This window comes from Gorilla gorilla, chromosome 18 (genome assembly GCF_029281585.2).
Source record: "Gorilla gorilla gorilla isolate KB3781 chromosome 18, NHGRI_mGorGor1-v2.1_pri, whole genome shotgun sequence".
Taxonomy (NCBI): domain Eukaryota; kingdom Metazoa; phylum Chordata; class Mammalia; order Primates; family Hominidae; genus Gorilla; species Gorilla gorilla.
The window spans coordinates 6,885,586-6,905,688 of NC_073242.2; the positions used below are offsets into that span (position 1 = coordinate 6,885,586).

Here is a 20,103-nt window from a genome sequence, read left to right on the forward strand (position 1 = left end):
TGCATTCATACTCTGGAAATTACCCAGCTATGAAAAAGAATGGATTGGAACTATATGTACACCTGGAGGGATGGCCATAAAATATTACATGAAAAAGTTTCAGAGCTACATATATTATGCATAATTATTTTTGGAACAAACGAAACACCTTGTGTATGTTTGTGTTGAGGGATACACAATAGACTATTAAAATGGTTACTCATGGGATGGCCAGGCGCAGTGGCTCATGCCTGTAATCCCAGCACTTTGGGAGGCCAGAGGTGGGCTGATCACTGGAGGTTAGGAGTTCAAGACCAGCCTGGCCAACATGGGGAAACCCCATCTGTACTAAAAATACAAAAATTAGCCAGGCGTGGTGGCGGGTGCCTGTAATCTCATCTACTTGGGAGGAGGCTGAAGCACAAGAATTGCTTGAACCCAGGAGGTGGAGGTGGATGTTACAGTGAGCCAAGATCGCACCACTGCACTCCAGCCTGAGTGACAGGCACACCAGCCTGGGCGACAGAGTAGTAAGACTCTGTCTCTAAATAAATACATAAAATAAAAATAAAATGGTTACTCATAGGGAGGGAATGGAAATGGAGAAAAGGAGGAGATTACACTTTTTTTTATTGTGTCACTTCATTTAATGAGCACGTCAATTTGGTAACTAAAAATAATAAAACCTTAAAAAAAAATAGAACAATAGGCCGGGCATGGTGGCTCATCCCAGCACTTTTGGAGGCTGAGGTGGGCAGATCATCTGAGGTCAGGAGTTCGAGAGCAGCCTAACATAGTGAAACCTGTCTCTACTAAAAAATACAAAATTAGCCGGGCGTGGTGATGCATGCCTATAATCCCAGCTACTCAGGAGGCTGAGACAGGAGAATCATTTGAACCTGGGAGGCAGAGGTTGCAGTGAGCTGAGATCATGCCACTGCACTCCAGCCTGGGTGACAGAGCAAGACTCCATCTTGTGGGGGCGGAAAAAAAAAGAAAAAAGAACGATAAAGATTTTTTAAAACAATTTGATGGAAAAAAAAAGAACGATAAAGATTTTTTAAAACAATTTGATGGAAAAAAAAGAACGAAAAATATTTTTTAAAACAATTTGATGGAATCCTGTTTTTAGAATCTAATCCATAAAATAAATGACATAAATGGATTTGAAATGATACCATAAAGGGTGTAAACACAATATGTATCTCTATAAATGCCTTTTAACATGAAAAGATGGCTATTGTCACATACAATTAAAGAAATGAAATTTAAAATAATTACAAAAATAATATTCAGTATTCTAAAAGCAAATTAATACAATTATTTAAGAGGGCAATATGGCACTTCCTATTTTAAGAAGTAAACTGTTCATAAACTTTGTAATGGTCAATTCTCAACTCATTTTAAAGAAAAACTCACGCCTGTAATCCCAGCACTTTGGGAGGCCGAGGCGGGTGGATCATGAGGTCAGAAGATCAAGACTATCCTGGCCAACACGGTGAAACCCCGTCTCTACTAAAAATACAAAAATTAGTTGGGTGTAGAGGTACACGCCTGTAATCCCAGCTACTTCGGAGGCTGAGGCAGGAGAATAGCTTGAACCAGGGAGTTGGAGGTTGCAGTGAGCCAAGATTGTGCCACTGCACTCCAGCTTGGGTGACAGAAGGAGACTCCATCTCCAAAAAAAAAAAAAAAAAAGGTTACATCATGATATGTTTATACAGTGGAAGCCAACGGAACCAATGAAAAGAGATAATTTAAGTGAAAAGGCAAGTTATAAAGCAGTATGTATAATAAGTCGTTTTAAAAATAAAATATTAGGCTTTTTTTTTTTTGAGATGGAGTCTTGCTCTGTTGCCCAGGTTGGAGTGCAGTGGTGTGGTCTCAGCTCACTGCAACCTCCATCTCCCAGGTTCAAGCAATTCTTCTGCCTCAGCCTCCTGAGTAGCTGGGACTACAGGCGCCCGCCACCACACCCAGCTAATTTCTGTATTTTTAGTAGAGATGGGGGTTTCACCATGTTGGCCAGGATGGTCTCGATCTCTTGACCTCGTGATCTGCCCGCCTTGGCCTCCCAAAGTGTTGGGATTACAGGTGTGAGCCACCGCCCCCAGCCTATGCTTTTTTTTTTTTTAACTGGAGGAATATACAATAACAAGAGTTAACAGTTGCTTTCTAGAAATGTTGGCCAGGGGGGAGGGAAAGAGAGTTAATATTGGTTGTCTCTAAGGAGTAGGATTAGAAGGAATTTGTCACTTTTTATGTTTTATAAATCCATACATTTTCAAATAACGAGTGTTCCTTTTGTAGTTGAAAAAAACAACTATTTGAAAGGTGAGTTAATTTAGTATCTGATCATCTAGGAGTAAAACTAAGTGAAGCAAGAATTTCCTATTTAAAAGATCTTGAATGCAAATCAAAACTATAATGAGATACCACTTCACACACACTAGAATTACTATAATAAAAAATACCATAAAAATGTTATTGGTGAGGATGTGGAGAAAATGAAACCCTCCTATATTGCTGGTGGTCCACCTACTTTGGAAAGGACCTAAAATGGTCCAGCTACTTTGGAAAACAGTTTGGCAGTTTCTTTTTTTTTTTTTTTTTGAGATGGAGTCTTGCTCTGTCACCCAGGCTGGAGTGCAGTGGCACCATCTCGGCTCACTGCAAGCTCCGCCTCCTGGATTCATGCCATTCTCCTGCCTCAGCCTCCTCAGTAGCTGGAACTACAGGCGCCCACCACCACGCCTGGCTAATTTTTTTGTATTCTTAGTAGAAACGGGGTTTCACCGTGTTAGCCAGGATGGTCTCGATCTCCTGACCTTGTGATCCGCCTGCCTCGGCCTCCCAAAGTGCTGGGATTACAGGCGTGAGCCACCGCACCCGGCTGGCAGTTTCTTAACACAGTTACCATGTGAACAAGCAGTTCAATTTCAAGGTATAAACTCAAGAGAAATGGAAATGTGTGTTCACACAATAACGTGTTCACACTAGCCTAAAAGTGGAAACAACCCAATGTCCCCTAAGTGATCAGTGGATGAACAAGAAGTGATATATACATGTAATCATATAATGGATTATTCAGTGATAAAACAGGATGAAAGTACTGACACATGCTACAACGTGGATGGACCATGAAAACATACTAAGCAAAAGAAGTCAGTAACAAAAAACTCACATATTGTATGATTCCACTTAACATCATATGTCCAGAAGAGGCAAATCCATAGAGACAGAAAGTAGCTTAGTGGTTTACATGCTCTGGGGAATGGGGGAGAATGGGGAGTGACTGCTAATACATATGATAAAATGTTCTGGTATTAGTGGTGATATTTATACACACAATGCATATACTAAGAAACACTGAATTTTCCACTTTAAAAGGATGCATTTTATGGTATGGATTTAGAGCTCCATAAAATAACCACTAGGCAGAGAAATTTCATCAGACAGATTCAAATGTGTACTACCTAAAACATTTGTTTTTGTTTTCCTTTTTTAATTTTTTTATTTTTTGAGACAGGGTCTTGTTCTGTTGCCGAGGTTGGAGTGCAGTGGCACAATCTCGGCTTACTGCAGCCTCTGCCTCAAAGGCTCAAGCAATTCTCCTGCCTCAGCTTCCGGAGCAGCTGGGACTACAGGTGCTCACCACCATGCCTGGCTAATTTTTGTATTTTTTGGTAGAGACGAGGTTTTGCCATGTTGCCCAGGCTGGTCTCGAACCCTGGATGCAAGCGATCTGCCCACCTCTGGCTCCCAAAGTGTTGGGATTGCAGGCGTGAGCCACTGCACCCAGCCTAAAACATGTATGAAGAAGTACAGCAAAACACGAAGTTCAATATGTAGATTCCAAATAGCAAGTATTCAAAGGAACTGTACAATTTCCATAGAATGAAGCAAAAAGCAGAAATTCACATGGAAAAATTCACAGCCTCATTAACAGGTAATGAAATAAAACAGAAGTAAGGCCTCATTACATCCCTATTAAATCAGCAAAAAAATTTTAAATGGCAGTCATTGCTTTGGGCATGAAATATTTTAAAAATCTTTGCAAAGGATCGTATGGCAACCCGTAGGAAGCATTATCAGATATTTCGCATTCAGGAACCATTTTAGGAATAACACAGGAGAAAAAATATGTATATGGTGAGGTGATGGAAAATATACACAAAGATATTCATGAAAAGCTTATAACAAGGGAGAATCGGGAATAAGACATGACCCACCGCAGGGAACAGCTAAGCCGTAGGTCATGTGAACTGTCCTGGGATGTGGATTACTCTTATAGAATAAAACTCATGGAGGAAAGCCCAGCAAGTTTACCTGCTCTCATCATAGCCATGGAGTATCTGACTCCAATCTGCACTCTAGTAGTGAAGACAGAGGAGTTGGCATAGGAGTTTGGAATTTAATCTTCATTTGATTTTTTTCTTCTTACATCCACTTTTTGGAGACAGGGACTCACTCTGTTGCCCAGGCTGGATTGCCGTAGTGCAGTCTCAGTTCACTGCTGCAGCCTCGATCTCCTGCGCTCAAGCCATCCTCCCACCCCCGTCCCTATGGCTAATTTTTGTATTTTTTGTAGAGACGGGTTTTCACCACATTGCCCAGCTGGTCTCAATCCCTGGGCTCAGGCGATCCACCCACCTTTGCCTCCCAAAATGCTGAGATTACAGATGTGAGTCACCATGCCCGGCCCCTTTACATCTCTTTAAATGAAGGACAAATGCACGGGATGTGTGTGAAGTAGAACCTAATATTCTACAACCCGCAGATTTTCCCATACAAACCAAGACAGAATAATCTGACACTTGGAATACATGCCAAATGTTTTTCCATACAGTAGTCCCATCTGCTTCATGAAATGCAGTCGGGAAATGGGATTCCACAGTGATTGAGTGACAAATGCAAATGACCAGATTTTCTAATTTTTTTATTCATGAGGCCCAGTCAATTCTCTTAAGAATCATGGCTAGGCATGGTGGCTCATGCCTGTAATCCCTGCACTTTGGGAGGCTGAGGTGGGTGGATCACCTGAGGTCAGGAGTTTGAGACCAGCCTGGCCAACATGATGAAACCTCATGTCTACTAAAAATGCAAAAAATTAGCCGGGCATGGTGGCGGGCGCCTGTAATCCCAGCTACTTCGGAGGCTGAGGCAGGAGAATCTCTTGAACCTGGGAGGCGGAGGTTGCAGTGAGCCAAGATTGCGCCACTGCACTCCAGCCTGGGCGACAAGAGCAAAACTTTGTCTCAAAAAAAAAAAAAAAAAGAATCATATGCCAGGCACGGTGGCTCATGCCTGTAATCCCAGCACTTTGGGAGGCTGAGGCGGGTGGATCACCTGAGGTCAGGAGTTCGAGACCAGCCTGGCTAACGTGGTGAAACCCCCGTCTCTACTAAAAATACAAGAAAACCAGCCTGGTGTGGTGGCATGCACCTGTAATCCCAGCTGCTCAGGAGGCTGAGGCAGGAGAATCGCTTGAACCTGGGAGGTGGAGGTTGCAGTGAGCTGAGATCGTGCCACTGCACTCCAGCCTGGGCCACAGAGCAAGATTCCGTCTCAAAAAAAAAAAAAAATCATAGTTCATTAATCCAGGTACACAAATACTTCTATCCCAATCCAGTCTGCTTGCGTTTCTCTAGGCTTCCCATATCCTCAAGACAGAAGCAGAGAGAACAAGGGGACATATATCCTTGCCATGGGGTTCTGAGGGAAAATGAGGGCCAAATCTTCTGTTCAGGAGCACCTGAGAGTGCCACTCACCAGGGGCGGATTATGCAACGACCCCGTACTTCCTCCTCTGAAATCCATGGTGTGTCATCAGTACGTCTTCACCCGGATTGACTAACATGTTCGTTCCTAACTTACCTCTGCTATAATCGGGTAGGCTCCGTGGGCACAGTAACTATTTTGTTATTTTTGCATTTCCCATAGCAGCTAGCACCTAGTCGGCATTCCGTGACTATTGAGTGTGTGAATGCAAGATACAAGGCCAGAAGCAGGAAGAGAGATGCAGTGTTGGGCATTCAGTCAGGCCCCTGACCGCCCACTGGACAGATAGTCAGAGGAGCTGTGTTCTTCCCTCCATCACGTGTCCCAGGGCTGAAGATAGGTTGAAGGGGCCCAGAGAAAGAGCAGCTGGCGAATGTATAGATGTGGGATCTGGCTGTCACGTTGTAAAAGGAGATGCTTCCAACTCTGTAGTCCACAAAGATGCCCACACGCTTGGGAGGCTCCTTTATTAGCAGGCGGGTCGGGGGAACGCTGGACGCCTGGTACTCATTTTCCTTCATCATTATCACCACCCAGTAGCCATTCTCTGGCGACAGAGTCATGTTCCCTTTCCTGCTTATGGACGTCTTGCAGGCTCCCAGGATCCATGCTGTCTTGTCTCCGACCTCCACCTCCCAGTAACGGCGGCCGGAGAGGAAGCTTGGAGAGCCCAGAACAATGATACAGCTGTCAAATCTTTGCGGGCCATCAGGCAGCCTCTCCCACTTGTTTCCAAGTCTAACACTCTTCAGATCATCAGAGAAAATGAGGTTGGGGTAAGCGGTTTCTGCATCCAGAATCACATTAACTACAAAGAAAATGTGAATACCTAGGTAGGGGTCCATGGGCAACATCCCTACAGGGTTCTCCCCACCTGCAGGAAACAGGGACAGGGTAGTTCTTCTGGAACGTGGTGGGGGAGAGCACAGGGATCCAGCAGGCCAGGGCCACTTGCCTTGATCTGGGCACTTACCAGCATGTGCCTGAGCGCCAATCAGCTCTGGAACTACGGAGAAAAATCAGATAGGGAAAAAAGTCCTGAGCATTAGCATTAAGAGGGGCTAAACTGCACTGTCCTGACAACAAGGAAAGACAAGGAACCCCCTGCTTAGGGCCCTGCATGCTATGTTGGGTATAATCCCATTCTTCCCAGGAACCCAGGCCATGTTGGGGACTGTGGTCTAATGAGTCAGCTCAGCCAATGAGTTATGCACAGAGCCTGGGGGGCCTGCCATGACCTTTCTCCTGCCTTTGCTCCACGTGTTTGGTTTTTTTTTTTGTCTTCTAAATAGGGCCCCTCAAGTCAACAGCACAAGGGAACACTGCAACAACCCCAGGCCAGCACACACCATTACCGCTGGACTCACCATTGAACATTTCCATTTCTGAACGCAGGGTTTCTAAAATGTGGGAAAGAGAGCAGAGAGAAGCTGGAGTTAGGTCCCTCAGCCAGGGACAGATGGAGGAGAGGTTGAAGGCAGGTCAGCAAGACCAGGGGAAGAGGAGGGAAGTGAGGGGCTCTGGGCTATGTGGATCTTAGGGAGGAAGTGAGCATGCATCTCCAATCTTCTCCCAAGCCCATCTACCTGAGAAGTACTTTGTGCTCTTCTCCACAAACTCTGACTTCTGGTGGAGGAGTTGGATCTTTTGTTTTATCTCTTGAGGAGTGGTCCAGTGTTCAGGGACAGGCACTGTCTTAGCCCTAGAGACAAAAGACTGTTGACCAGAGAAGGCCGGAGCGAGGGGGTGGCCCAAGTTCCCGTGAGCTGGAAATGAACTACATTCTCCACAGGGCACACCTAGCTCAGCCTGAGCTACACAAAGAAAAGTCTTCCCTGGATTCAGAGGTCTAAGTGCTGGTCCTCAACTTTGGCCACAGACTGTCATGTACTGGGGTGCTTTAAAGACATGGATATCAAAACCACAAGGAGTTTTCAGAATGGACTTAAAATGACATTGATATTATCTACTAGAATTATCTATGTCAAATTGATTATACACCCCTTTCTTTCTATTGAAATAAAAAGATAATAAATGAAAAAAAAACACACACAACAAAATATCCCTTCACATCCATTAGAATGGCTATTATAAAAACAGCAACAACAGAAAAAAATAGACCAGGTATGGTGGCTCATGCCTGTAATCCTAGCACTTCGGGAAGCCGGGGCAGTGGGATTGCTTGAGCCCAGGAGTTCAAGTCCAGCTTGGGCAACATGGCGAAACCCTGTCTCTATTAAAAATACAAAAAAGTAGCCGGAAGTGGTATAACATGCCTGTAGTCCCAGCTACTCAGGATGCTGAGGTAGGAGAATCACCTGAGCCCAGGAAGTTGAGCCTGCAGTGAGCCGTGACTGTGCCACTGCTCTCCAGCCTTAGTGATGGGAGTGAGACCTTGTCTCAAGAAGAAAAGAAAGGAAGGAAGGAAGAAAGGAAGGAAGGGAGGGAGGGAGGGAAGGAAGGAAAGAGAAATGGCTGGGCACGGTGGCTCACGCCTGTAATCCCAGCGCTTTGGGAGGCCAAGGCGGGTGGATCACTTGAGGTCAGGAGTTTGAGACCAGCCTGGCTAATATGGTGAAACCCTGTCTCTACCAAAAAAATTAGCTGGGCATGGTGGCACACTCCTGTAGTCCCAGCTACTAGGGAGGCTGAGGTGGGAGAATCCCTTGAACCTGGGAGGCAGAGGTTGTAGTGAGCCAAGATCGCGCCACTGCACTCCAGCCTGGATGACAGAGCAAGACGCTGTCTTCAAAACAAGAGAGAGAGAGAGAGAGAGTGAAACAGAAGAAAATAAGTGATGGCAAAGATGTGGAGAAACTGGAGCCCCTGTGCGCTGCTGGTGGGAATGTGAAGCGATGCAGCCCCTGTGAGAATTAGGATGGTGGTTCCTCAAAAAAAATTAAACACAGGATAACCACATGGTCCCGCAGTTCCACTTCTGGGTAGGTACCCAAAATAACTGAAAGCAGGGTCTCAAGCAGATATTTGTACACACTTGTTCATAGCAACATTATTCACAAACCAAAAGTTAGAAAAAGTCCCAATATCCATGAATGGATAAGCCAAATGTATGAACACACACTGGACTACGATTCAGCCATAAAAAGAAAATAAATTCTGATACACATTACAACATGGATGAAGCCTGAAGACATTATGCCAAGTGAAGAAGCCAGACACAAAAGGACACCGGGATTTTGTAAAGCTCCCAGGTGATTTTAAGGCTTAGCCTCTTCCTGCTAAGAAAGGAAGGACTTCCTGCTAAGGGGAGGGAGGACACTTCCCTCCCCTTCCTGCTGGGCTTAGCCCAGCTCCACTCCAAACAAGCTTCCCAAGGCCACTAGTAGGCCTGAAAGGGCAGTTTTCATCAGATGAACTGCACGGGACACAATGCACTCGGAAGGTTTCTTAGGGAGCCTCCATCTTGTTTCAGCAGGATGGGCTGAATTCACCCTTCCCAGTCTGCAGCTCCACACCTGGTCAGCCTCCCTGCTGACCAGATGCCCTTCTCCCTACCAAATCCAGAGAGGCTTTGGGAAGCTGCAGACAAAAGGAGGAGTCTGGAATCACAGACCCCGGGGTTGGGAACATCTCCCTCCCAGGTCCCTTCTGGGACTGTCTCCCCCAAATGCTTTCTGCAAGACACCCCAGGGTACACCACAGGACCTCGCTGTACCTGTGCAAGATATCTCCAATGTCCTAGGAGAGAAAAGAAGGAAACTGTCAGTTACCAGGCTCCTAGTGGCTGGGCTGATTCCTGGCCTCTACTTCTGGGCTCCTGGACTTTTAGCTCCCCGCTGCACTTACCAGGGCTCCCTGCCCTAGGGTGTCAGTGGAAGTGGAGCACCTTTCTTAATTCTAATTCTAACCACGGGAATTCAGGCATCCCAGGTGGCGAGGCCTGCAATGGAACGGCCCTCAAGCCCTGCTGATCCCTTCTGGGAAATGGCAGGGATCCCCTGGATACCAGGCCACCCTGGGCTCCTGAGAGACCTCATCAAAGGGGTCTGGCCACAAGAGGCACTGTGGGTCACCAAGACCAAGTCCTATCCTAGGCCTTAGGGGCTTCACCCACTTGTTCCAGCACAGCTGATGGCAGAGCTGGGAGCCTGAGGCATCCTGATAGGCACAGGGGACCAAAGAAAGCCGGGCCCAGGCACACCCACCTGCAGAAGTTCCCATTCTGACTGGCATTCCTTGGCCTCCAGTTCCCCAATCAGCGCGTCGAGCAGGGCGATGTCCTGGGATACGCGGGTGTCATAAGCCTTCCTGATCTGCCCAACCATCTGGCCCACGTCCTCCAGTGAGGCCACAAAGAAATGCTCTTGCTGCTCCAGGAAGTAGTACACCTGCTCCAGCTTCCTCTGCACCCGCTGCTTCAGCGCTTCAGTTTGTTTCTGGGGAGCAGAGGACAGGGAGGTATGGGGGTCTGTGCTGTGGGTGGACGTGTATGTCCAGGAACCCCCAGAAGCCCACCTCCTGGAGGTGGATAAGAGGTGGGCTTATGCTGCCTCTTCAAGGCCTAGATTCCAGAGCAGGAGGCGATATTGTCTGGAGCCTTCCAGAAAAGACTGAGCATGGCTGGGGCTAGCTCTGGGAAAATGTCCTTAAACCTGGTGTTAAGGTTTAACTGTGTCCCTTCCAAAATTTACATGTTGAAGCCCTAACCCCCAGTACTCAGCATGTGATCTTATTTGGAGACAGAGTTCTTGCAGACGTAATTAGTTAAGGTGTGGTCCTACTGGGGTTGGGTGGGTCCCTAATCCAATATAAATGTTTTTTTATAAAATGGGGAAATTTGGGCTGGGCGCATTGGCTCATGTCTGTAATCCCAGCACTTTGGGAGGCTGAGTTGGGCAGATCACTTGAGATCAGGAGTTCGAGACCAGCCTGGCCAACATGGGGAAACTCTGTCTTTACTAAAAATACAAAAATTAGCCAGGAGTGGTGGCATGTGCCTATAGTCCCAGCAACTCGGGAGGCTGAGGCAGGAGAATTGCTTAAACTGGGGAGGCGAAGGTTTGCAGTGAGCCAAGATTGCACCACTGCACCCCAGCCTGGACGATGGAGTGAGATTCCATCTCAAAAAAAAAAAACCAACCCTAAAAAACAAAAAAACCAGCCCAGGCACGATGGCTCACACCTGTAATCCCAGCACTTTGGGAGGCCGAGGCAGGTGGATCACCTGAGGTCAGGAGTTTGAGACCAGCCTGGCCAACACGGTGAAATCCCGTCTCTACTAAAAATACAAAAATTAGCCAGGCGCGGTGGCGGGCGCCTGTAATTCCAGCCACTAAGGAGGCTGAGGCAGGAGAATTGCCTGAACCTGGGAGGTGGAGGTTGGAGCAAGCCAAGATCGTGCCACTGTACTCCAGCCTGGGTGACAGAGCGAGACTCCATCTTGGAAACAAAATAAAAAAACAGAGAGTAAATTTTGAAGTTAAAAGTGTTCTTGGCCGGGTGCAGTGGCTCACATCTGTAATCCCAGTACTTTGGGAGGCCAAGGCGGGCGGATCACGAGTTCAGGAGTTCGAGAACAGCCTGACCAACACGGTGAAACCCCATCTCTACTAAAAATACAAAAATTAGCTGGGCATGGTGGCACTCACCTATAATCCCAGCTACTCAGGAGGCTGAGGCAGGATAATCGCTTGAACCCGGGAGGCAGAGGCTGCAGTGAGCCAAGATCACACCACTGCACTACAACCTGGGTGACAGAGCGAGACTCCGTCACAAAAAAAAAAAGTGGCGTTCTCCTCCCTTTTCCTCAATCCCATCTTTCTGCAATAGTCACGGGCATAGGTTACTCTCTACCATCTTCTGGTGAGTATGAGAAAGCATGACAGGATCCTCAGAGGTGACCCCTGCCTGCTGGGGGTGGTCTCCCTCTACAGGGATGAGCTCACCCTTGGCTGCTGGTTACCCTCTGTCCCCTGAGAGGAGGTGGCCATCCCTGCTGCCCTGTGAACCACAGCAGAATCTCAGGGACCCCTGCTCACTCTTCCCACCCTCCTCCCAGGGACGGATGGGCCATCAGCCACCTCTGGCCTTACCAGAAAGCTCACTGCCTTCTCCTCCCCATAGGATCGCTGCTCCTCCCCTGATTTTCTCAGCTTCTTCAGATGCTCCAGCTGCTTCTGAATTTTCTTCTGGAAAAACAGCACTTGTTGAAAAGCTTGAATTTGGCTCCTGCCATCTTTAGCTGGTGCCAACTCTGGAGGAGAACATCTCCTTCTGGTAGCAAGGCTGAGGGTGCTGCTGCCAGTGACATGCGGAGGGGTGCTCAGAAAAGAGGAGGGAGGAATGGCTGCATTGCCAAAGGCAGCAGAGCTGAGAGGCACTTCCTTTGAGCCTCTGGATTCAGCCATACCTGAAGCCAGCTCCCCCTGGATCTCTGAGCAACATAAACCTGTAACTCCCCTCTTTGCTGGACTGGTTTATATTGTGTTCTTGCCATTTCCAGCCCAAGAATGCTGGTTCATGCACCAACATCCCAGAGTTGTTGGGAAAATGAAGTGAGGCCCAGTGTGTCCAAGTGCCTGGCAGAGAAGAGCCCACAGGCAGGGAGTGCCTACCTTGTGTTCCAGGGCGACCTCCTCAATGGGGCGCACCCGGTGGCCTTGGTGCTCCTGACTCAGACTGCAGATGAGGCAGATGGGCTCATCGTGATCCTCGCAGAAGAGCAGCTGGACCTGCTTCATGTGGCGCTTACACTGAGGCAGGGGCTGGGGGCTTAGGCTTCCCGGGCTCTTCCTTTCATGGGAGTCCTGGCACCGGGGGCAGCCAGGTGAGCGGCTGCCTGAGGCCTGGGGGTGCCCAGAAACTGCCTCGGGGCAGCTGCAGGAATCATGCTCACAGGTACCGCCAACTGGGTCTCCTTCCTGGGCGTGGCAATGGGGACTCGCAGCCGTGTCTGGTGGCCTTCCTGGGGACATGCAGTGGAAAAATCCCCTGAACGGCAAACCCAAGTTGCTTACACAGAGGTATCACAAAGCACAGCGGCGACAGCCCTTGCCTGAGATGTGCGAGTTCTCAGTTAGACTCTGCCCACTTCCTAGCTTGTCCTCCCCCAACTTCCATCCAGTGAGGCAGCAAACAGGCCACTGGGCCTGAGAGCTAAGGGCCAGACCTCAGACATTCCTGAGACTTGGAATTCTTGGGCATTTATCCTAAAGAAAGACCCATGGCCTTGTGCTGTTCCTCCTGCACAGACATAGATCTAGCAGGTGATGCCGAGGAAAGAGACATTCTGACCAGTGTTCCTTTGCCACTTGAACCCATCCCTGGCTGCCCATAACGTGAGTGGAGGCTCCCAGGGGATGGTGACTTGTGTACCTCGCTCCTAGCTGGATCCCAGCCCCTAGCAGAGTACCTGGCAAATGCAAGCATTTGGAAAATGAGTATTGAATGAAGGAATAAATAGACCACTGCTCACATATGAGTTCAATAACCATTAAATGAAAGCAAAGAAGGGGCTGGGTGGTGGCTCATGCCTATAATCCCAGTGCTTTGGGAGGCCAAGGTGGGAGGACTGCTTAAGCTCAGGAGTTTGAGACCAGCCTGGGCAACATGGCAAGAGCCCACCTCTAAAAAAAATTTAAAAATTAGCCAGGTGTGGTGGTGCACACCTCTAATCCCAGCTACGTGGGAGGCTGAGACAGGAGGATTGCTTGAACCTAGGAGGTTGATGCTGCACCACAGCACTCCAGCCTGGGCAACAGAGTAAGATGCCATCTTAAAAGAAAAAGCAAAGAAGGGGGGCATTATAGGGCTAAAGAGTGGAACTCATCATGAAGACGTAACAGTTATGAATAGCTCTACTCCAAGACTCTAATTGCAACTTCATAATCAGACATGCCACGAGATACAAGAAGAAATAGAAACACAAGGCCGAGCGCAGTGGCTCACGCCTGTAATCCCAGCACTTTGGGAGGCCGAGGCGGGTGGATCATGAGGTCAGGAGTTCAAGACCAGCCTGGCCAAGATGGTGAAACCCCGTCTCTACTAGAAATACAAAAATTAGCCAGACGTGGTGGTGGGCACCTGTAATCCCAGCTACTCGGGAGGCTGAGGCAGGAGAATTGCTTGAACCCGGGAGGCGGAGTTTGCAGTGAGCTGAGATTGCCCCACTGCACTCCAGTCTGGGTAACCAAGAGAGACTCCATCTCAAAAAAAAAAAAAAAAAAAGAAATAGAAACACACTCAATCCTTTAGCCCCTGCTACCTCCTCCCACCTCACAGTGTCCCAGAAATTCACAGCTCATCTGTAAATAAGACTGCTAGTAGCCACCAGAAATTATTCTCCCTCCTTCTCTAGTGATAGAATTAATTGTCCACGTTTCCGTTTCCCTGCCTCCCATTGGCCCCCAAATGCCCTGCATTTCTCAGCCTCCTTTGCAGTTAGGTGTGGCTATTTGACAATAATATGACCAAAGGGATGTAAATGGAGGTGTCACAAGCAGCTTCTAGAAACTTCTAGAGCTTTCCCGAGGGATACTATTCCCCCCTGCTCCTCCATCTTGCTGCCTGGCCTGAGGACGTCACCTTCTGAGAGCAGAAGCTTGAGGACAAACTTGGTGGGACAGAGCAACAGCAGGACCCCAGGGTCCTGGCCCACGGATCTGCCTGGGACCGCCTGTGTATCATTTATGTGAAGGAGGCACAAACTTCTTTTCTGTTGAGGTTACTGTTATTTGGGTGTTTCAATTATTCACAACCAAACATAATTTTAATGACTACCTCAGCAGTAGATAGTTAGGGCTTTAGCCAATAGGCTTTCCTTTCTGCTGAGAGAAAGGCAAATGGTAGAATCTCAACCCCATGATGATGCATTGCTGTGAGGTTATTGTGAGAGGGAGTATTTTTAACCAATCTTCCCCAGATTTTCTACCTGGTGTCCACAAACCCCTTGGATTCTAAAGATGGACTTCAGAGTGTCCAAGAACTACCTGAAATTTGATGTGACATTTGTGAAGCTGTGCATATATGCATTTTTCAGGGTCTAAGCCTGCATCAGATGAACGAAGCGGCCCTGGCAGACACCCAGGAATCCCAATGATATAAATACAGTGGGGACCTGGTGCAGCGGTGCACACCTGTAATCCCAGCAGTTTCGGAGGCAAAGATGGGAGGATTGTTTGAGATCAGGAGTTCGAGACCAACCTGGGCAACATAGCGAGACCCCATATCTAAAAAAAAAAAAAATTAAAAAATACAGTAGGGATAAAAGAAAATTAGGGGGGAAATACTTTAGTACTTTTCAGGTCACTATTCCTAAGGATGCTAGGTTTTCTAGATCCCAGGGTCCTTTCTCACTGGAAGACCCAGGGACTTCTGGATTTGAAGACTCATGCAGCATACCACATCCTTTCCCCTCCCAGGTCTCAGGGGTCCCTGGACTCCCAATTCTTTTTTTTTTTTTTTTTTTGAGACAGAGTTTTGCTCTTGTCGCCCAGGCTAGAGTGCAGTGGCATGATCTTGGCTCACTGCAACCTCTGCCTCCTTGGTTCAAGCAATTCTCCTGCCTCAGCCTCCTGAGTAGCTGGGATTATGGACACCCGCCACCACGCCCAGCAAATTTAGTATTTTTAGTAGAGATGGAGTTTCACCATGTTGGCAGGCTGGTCTCGAACTCCTCACCTCAGGTGATCCGCCCCCATTGGCCTCCCAAAGTGCTGGGATTACAGGTATGAGCCACCGCACCCGGCCTGGACCCCCAATTCTATTTCTCCTCCTTGAGTGCTGTGATTTCTCCTCTCCAGCCAACAATGCATTGGAAAGTGTGTTCCACAGGCTGGGTGTAGTGGCTCACACCTGAAATCCTAGCACTTTTAGAAGCTAAGGCAGGGGGATCGCTTGAGCCCAAGAGTTCAAAACCAGCCTGGGCAACATAGACAGTCCTTGTCACTACAAAAAATACAAAAAAAAAAAAAAAAAATTAACCAGGTGTGGTGGTGAGCACCTATAGTCTCAGCTACTTGGAAGGCTGAGGTGGGAGGATCGCTTGACCCTAGGAGGTTGAGGCTGCAGTAAGCTGTGCTCACACTACTGCACTCCAGCATGGGAGACAGACTGAGACTCTGTCTCAAAAAAAAAAAAAAAAAAAAAAAAAGGAAAGTGTGTTTCTGAATGCTGCCCCCACCACGAGCATGGAATTGTCACCTGGACAGCCTCGGTCCCCTCTAAACTGGTGGCATTTTTCTTTTACAGTTTTTCTTTAGTCTCTTTACCTATAGGGACAGCTGCTTAAAAAAATCCAGATGGCCTGGAGCCTCCTGATCCCTTGCCAAAAACCAGAGGAAGTTAAGATCAGAGCAAAACCAGTGCAAACTGGAACAGGTGACTTCCAGTTACCTTTAGATCATTTACACATTGTTATAATATAACAATGTGTTATATAGGTCCCTCCCCTAAAAGAACATGGCCAGGGTTTTGTGTCCATGCAATGTAGGGACAGCGCCTGCATGTATGGAACCCTGCCCTGGGCCTGCTTACCTATCTCCCTTCCCCTCCCCGGACTCTAAAATCCCCCTGCCTCCCATCCCTGGCAAGCAGACGCCTGCAGAGGTGAGCTCCCCTTCTCCATCCTTTGGCCACTGATAACACCTGATTGCCTTTTTCAATTGGACATTCTTTCTTTCTTTTTTTTTCCCCCCCAAAATGCTTAAGAGACAGGGTCTTGCTGTGTTGCCCAGGCCGGAGTGCAGTGGCACAACCTCAGCTCACTGCAGCCTGGAACTCCCTGGCTCAAGCAATCCTCCTGCCTCAGCTTCCTGAGTGGCTAGAATTACAGGCGTGTGCCACCATACCCAGCTAATTTTTTTTTTAGTTTTGTAGAAGTGGAGTCTGGCTACGTTGCTCAGACTGGTGTGCAGTGGCATGATCTCAGCTCACTGTAGCCTGGAACTCCGCCTGCTCAAGTGAACCCGAGCAGCTGGGACTACAGGCGCGTGCCACTATTGTATTTTGTAGAGATGGGGTCTCACTGTGTCGCCTAGGCTAGTATGGAACTCCTGGGGTCAAGAGATCCTCCCGTGCAGGCCTCTCAAAGCTCTGGGATTACAGGCGAGAGCTACCACGCCCCGCCCAACCTTTGGGTTTTTATTTTTTTAATTTTGTTTATAGAGATGGCGGGGGTCTCACTACATTCACCAGGCTGGTCTCAAAGTCTTGGCCTCCAGCAATCCTCCCGCCCTGGCCTCCCAAAGCGCTGGGATTACAGGCATGAGCTATCATGCCCGGCCAGCCATTCTTTCTCTGCAACCGATATAAGGTAGGAAAGAACACAATTTACCGGTGACCGAATGTTCTGGATTCCCAGGGCCTTCCTTCAGGTCCGCAGATGCCCCTCCATCCGGAGTGGGCCTTGCCCGGGGTTCTGTTGCCGAGTCCAGATTCGCAGCTGTCGTTTCCTCTAGAGTCAGGAGAATTTCTGGATTTGCGGGCGCCTTCTCCCCTGTAGAAATGGTGACCTCAAGGCTTCTAGGCCGCATCTTTCCCGAGGGCAGATACACTTCGAAGGGCCTGCACTCCTTCCGCCCCGGGGCGCCCCCCGCCATCCCCTGCAGCCTCCCCGCGGAGCTGGCGTTTCTGCGCAGCCGGACCTCGGCCTGGTCCCTCTCTGGCGCCCTGCAGGGGCCGGGGCTTCTCCCGCCGGGCAGGGCCGGGCTCCGGGTCCGAGGCTTGCCCTGCGCGTCCAGGCCCTCCGAGGCCTTCTCTCTGCGTTTGCTCAGGAGCTTCCTCGACAGCCCCCTCCCGGCCTCGGGCTGGCTGCACCGCAGGCTGGCAGCCCCGCCCCCGTACGGCCGAGGGCCGTTCCCCTCCTTCCCCTCGGGGTGGTCTGGAGTCTTCAGGCTCCTGGGCTTGTTCTCCCCCAGGGAGCTGGACGCTGCGGAATCGTCTGTGCCGTTTTCTTGTGTGGAATATTCTGGAAGGACAACCAGATGCAAAATGATGAAGCTGTCCCACGTTTAGGGCCCAAGATTCAGGGGAGAGGAGAGAGAATCCCCTTGGATATTAAAGTTTAGAAATTGAGGAAAACAACGGGCCGGGCGCTGTGGCTCATGCCTGTATTCCCGGCACTCTGGGAGGCCGAGGCAGGAGGATCACCTGAGATCAGGAGTTCAAGACCAACAGGGTGAAACCCCGTCTCTACTAAACATACAAAAATAAGCTGAGCGTGGTGGTGCATGCCTGTAATCCCAGCTTCTCCGGAGGCCAAGGTGGGAGGATCATTTGAGGTCAGGAGTTCGAGACCAGCCTGGCCAACATGGCAAAACCCCATTCCTACTAAAAATAAGAAACTTAGCCAGACGCGGTGGTGTGCACCTGTAGTCCCAGCTACTCGGGAGCCTGAGGCATGAGAATCGCTTGAGCCCGGGATGTGGAGGTTGCAGTGAGCTGAGATCGGGCCACTGCACTCCAGCTTGAGTGACAGAGCAAGACTCCATCTCAAAAACAAAAGTTCAGGACTTCCTAGACAATGGCAGTCAATTACCATTCAGTAAGAACATGCTTGATGTTGCTATATATTTCTCTCTCTCTTATTTTATTTTTTGAGACAGGATCTTGCTCTGTTGCCCTGATGTGATCTCAGCTCACTGCAACCTCTGCCTCCCAGGCTCAAGCAATCCTCTCACCTCAGCCTGTTTTCTGTTTTTTCAGTAGCTGAAAATACAGGTGTGTGCTACCATGCCTAGCTCATTTTTTTTTGTATTTTTGGTAGAGACAGGGTTTCACCATGTTGCCCAGGCTGGTCTCAAACTCCTGAGCTCTAGCAATCCACCCACCTTAGCCTCCCAAAGTGCTGAGATTATTTATAAGTGTGAGCCACCATGCCTAGCCTATATTTCTCAAATAGTACTTTTCAAACGTTTTAAGCAGGACAACTGTTTCAAATAAGATCTTACACAGGTCAGCAAAACCCAGATTATACGTTTTAAAAATAAAAATAAGCCGGGCACGGTGGCCTATGTCTGAAATCCCAGCACTTTGGGAGGCTGAGGCGGGAGGATCACTTGAGGTCAGGAGTTCGAGACCAGCCTGGCCAACATGGTGAACAGCACTGAGAAGATTCTATACCAACCCCGTTCATATGATTGCATAGCAATCCCTTTTTGCTAACCTAGAGATGTTTGTCTGACGTGAGTATTAATCATAAATGTAGTGAAGAAGTCTCAAAGAACAGGTGTTCCAGCTCCTGCCTTTCCTGACCCTGACCTGCTTCTTAAAAAACCCATTAGGAGCCTTAAGGAAGTTTGCTAACCCAGTTCCAAAGGCCAGAGTGAAGGAAGGGACGTTCCTGAACTAAAGTCATCTGGATTTTGGTAGACCTGAGACTCCCAACCCCCAAGTCAGAGTGAGCTGCTCTGAGCTCCTGGTCCCCTTTCCCACAAAGCAGCCAGCACTCAGCGCTGGATGAGGAGGAGGCCTGGGCCCGCTTACCCTGAATGGCTGCCCTGTGGAGCTCCTCGGCCAGCAGGCGCTGGTTGATGGCCCGCAGGACCTGCAGGGTCAGCTGCACGGCGTACTCTTCCCCGTAGTAGGTGACCAGCAGGGTGGCCATCTTCACCGGCCTGGCTCTCTGGATCTGGCTCCGGGGGATCCTGGAGTGCTCCTTCTCCACACTGGTGTTCTGCAGCTTGAACTTGAACTTCTCGAAGTCATAGGGCACCAGCTCCTCCAGGGTGGACAGCAGATGGTCACTAGGGGTCTTAGCCATGGTGCTGAGCAGGAGAGGCTGGAGCCAGCTGTCTGGCTTCTGGCAGGAAAAGAAGCCTGTGTCGTTGGTGAGCAAGAAAAGGCAGGTTGTGAAATAGCGGAAAAGGCGCAGGAAATGCTCTGTGTCTTGGTGGGAACTGAGACTAAGGGTAAGGGTGTGTCCATGCCGGCTGTGTTCTCTTCTTACAGGTTCAGAGGATTTTCCAGCTGGGAGGGCTCCAGGCCTTGGCAGACATGTGTCCCCACACCCCTCCCAAACCCTGGACCTCGCCTCCACACTAGACCACAGACAGATGGGCAAGTCTGCAAGGGAAGGTCTGGGATTGGATTCCAGACACCCCCTCCAATCTTCCTTCCTGCCAGGATCTGGGGCTGGCAGAGCGGGTGAGTGGGAACAGAGGACTATGCTGAAGGCCCGCCCTACTGGTCAACTGTTCTCCTCCAGACTCGGGGTTTCACGGACCTTCCAGAGCCAATGGCACATGACAGGGGAAGGGGTGGGCACTGAATACAGTCCTGTGAGCTTTGCCTTTCCTGGCCCAAGAAGGCAAGTGAGGCCAGAAGGGCACTGCCAGGAGATAACTCTTGCCATGCCATCACCCCTGTTGATCCGGTTCCAGTTGA

General features: G+C 49.1%; 1 protein-coding gene across 1 annotated transcript; it reads right to left on the reverse strand.

Annotated features, from left to right (window-relative positions):
• Positions 1-1,951: 1,951 nt before the first annotated feature.
• On the reverse strand, positions 1,952-19,682 carry MEFV (MEFV innate immunity regulator, pyrin). The gene is made up of 10 exons (XM_063699967.1): positions 19,204-19,682; positions 17,054-17,686; positions 12,336-12,685; positions 11,814-11,909; positions 9,927-10,157; positions 9,437-9,459; positions 7,347-7,462; positions 7,128-7,160; positions 6,734-6,766; positions 1,952-6,568 (listed from the first exon to the last, which is right to left on the reverse strand). Exons 1-10 carry the CDS (start codon positions 19,478-19,480, stop codon positions 6,015-6,017), a joined length of 2,346 nt encoding a protein of 781 aa, XP_063556037.1. The 5' UTR covers positions 19,481-19,682; the 3' UTR covers positions 1,952-6,014.
• Between the last annotated feature and the right edge of the window lie 421 nt (positions 19,683-20,103).

Coding starts and splice junctions, on each gene's coding strand:
- MEFV (XM_063699967.1), bottom strand. CDS start 19,480: ATGGCTAAGACCCCTAGTGACCATCTGCTGTCCACCCTGGAGGAGCTG. Junction 17,687..19,203: donor CCACAGGGCAGCCATTCAGG/GTAAGCGGGCCC, acceptor TTGTCCTTCCAG/AATATTCCACACAAGAAAAC. Junction 7,161..7,346: donor GAGCACAAAGTACTTCTCAG/GTAGATGGGCTT, acceptor CCCACATTTTAG/AAACCCTGCGTTCAGAAATG.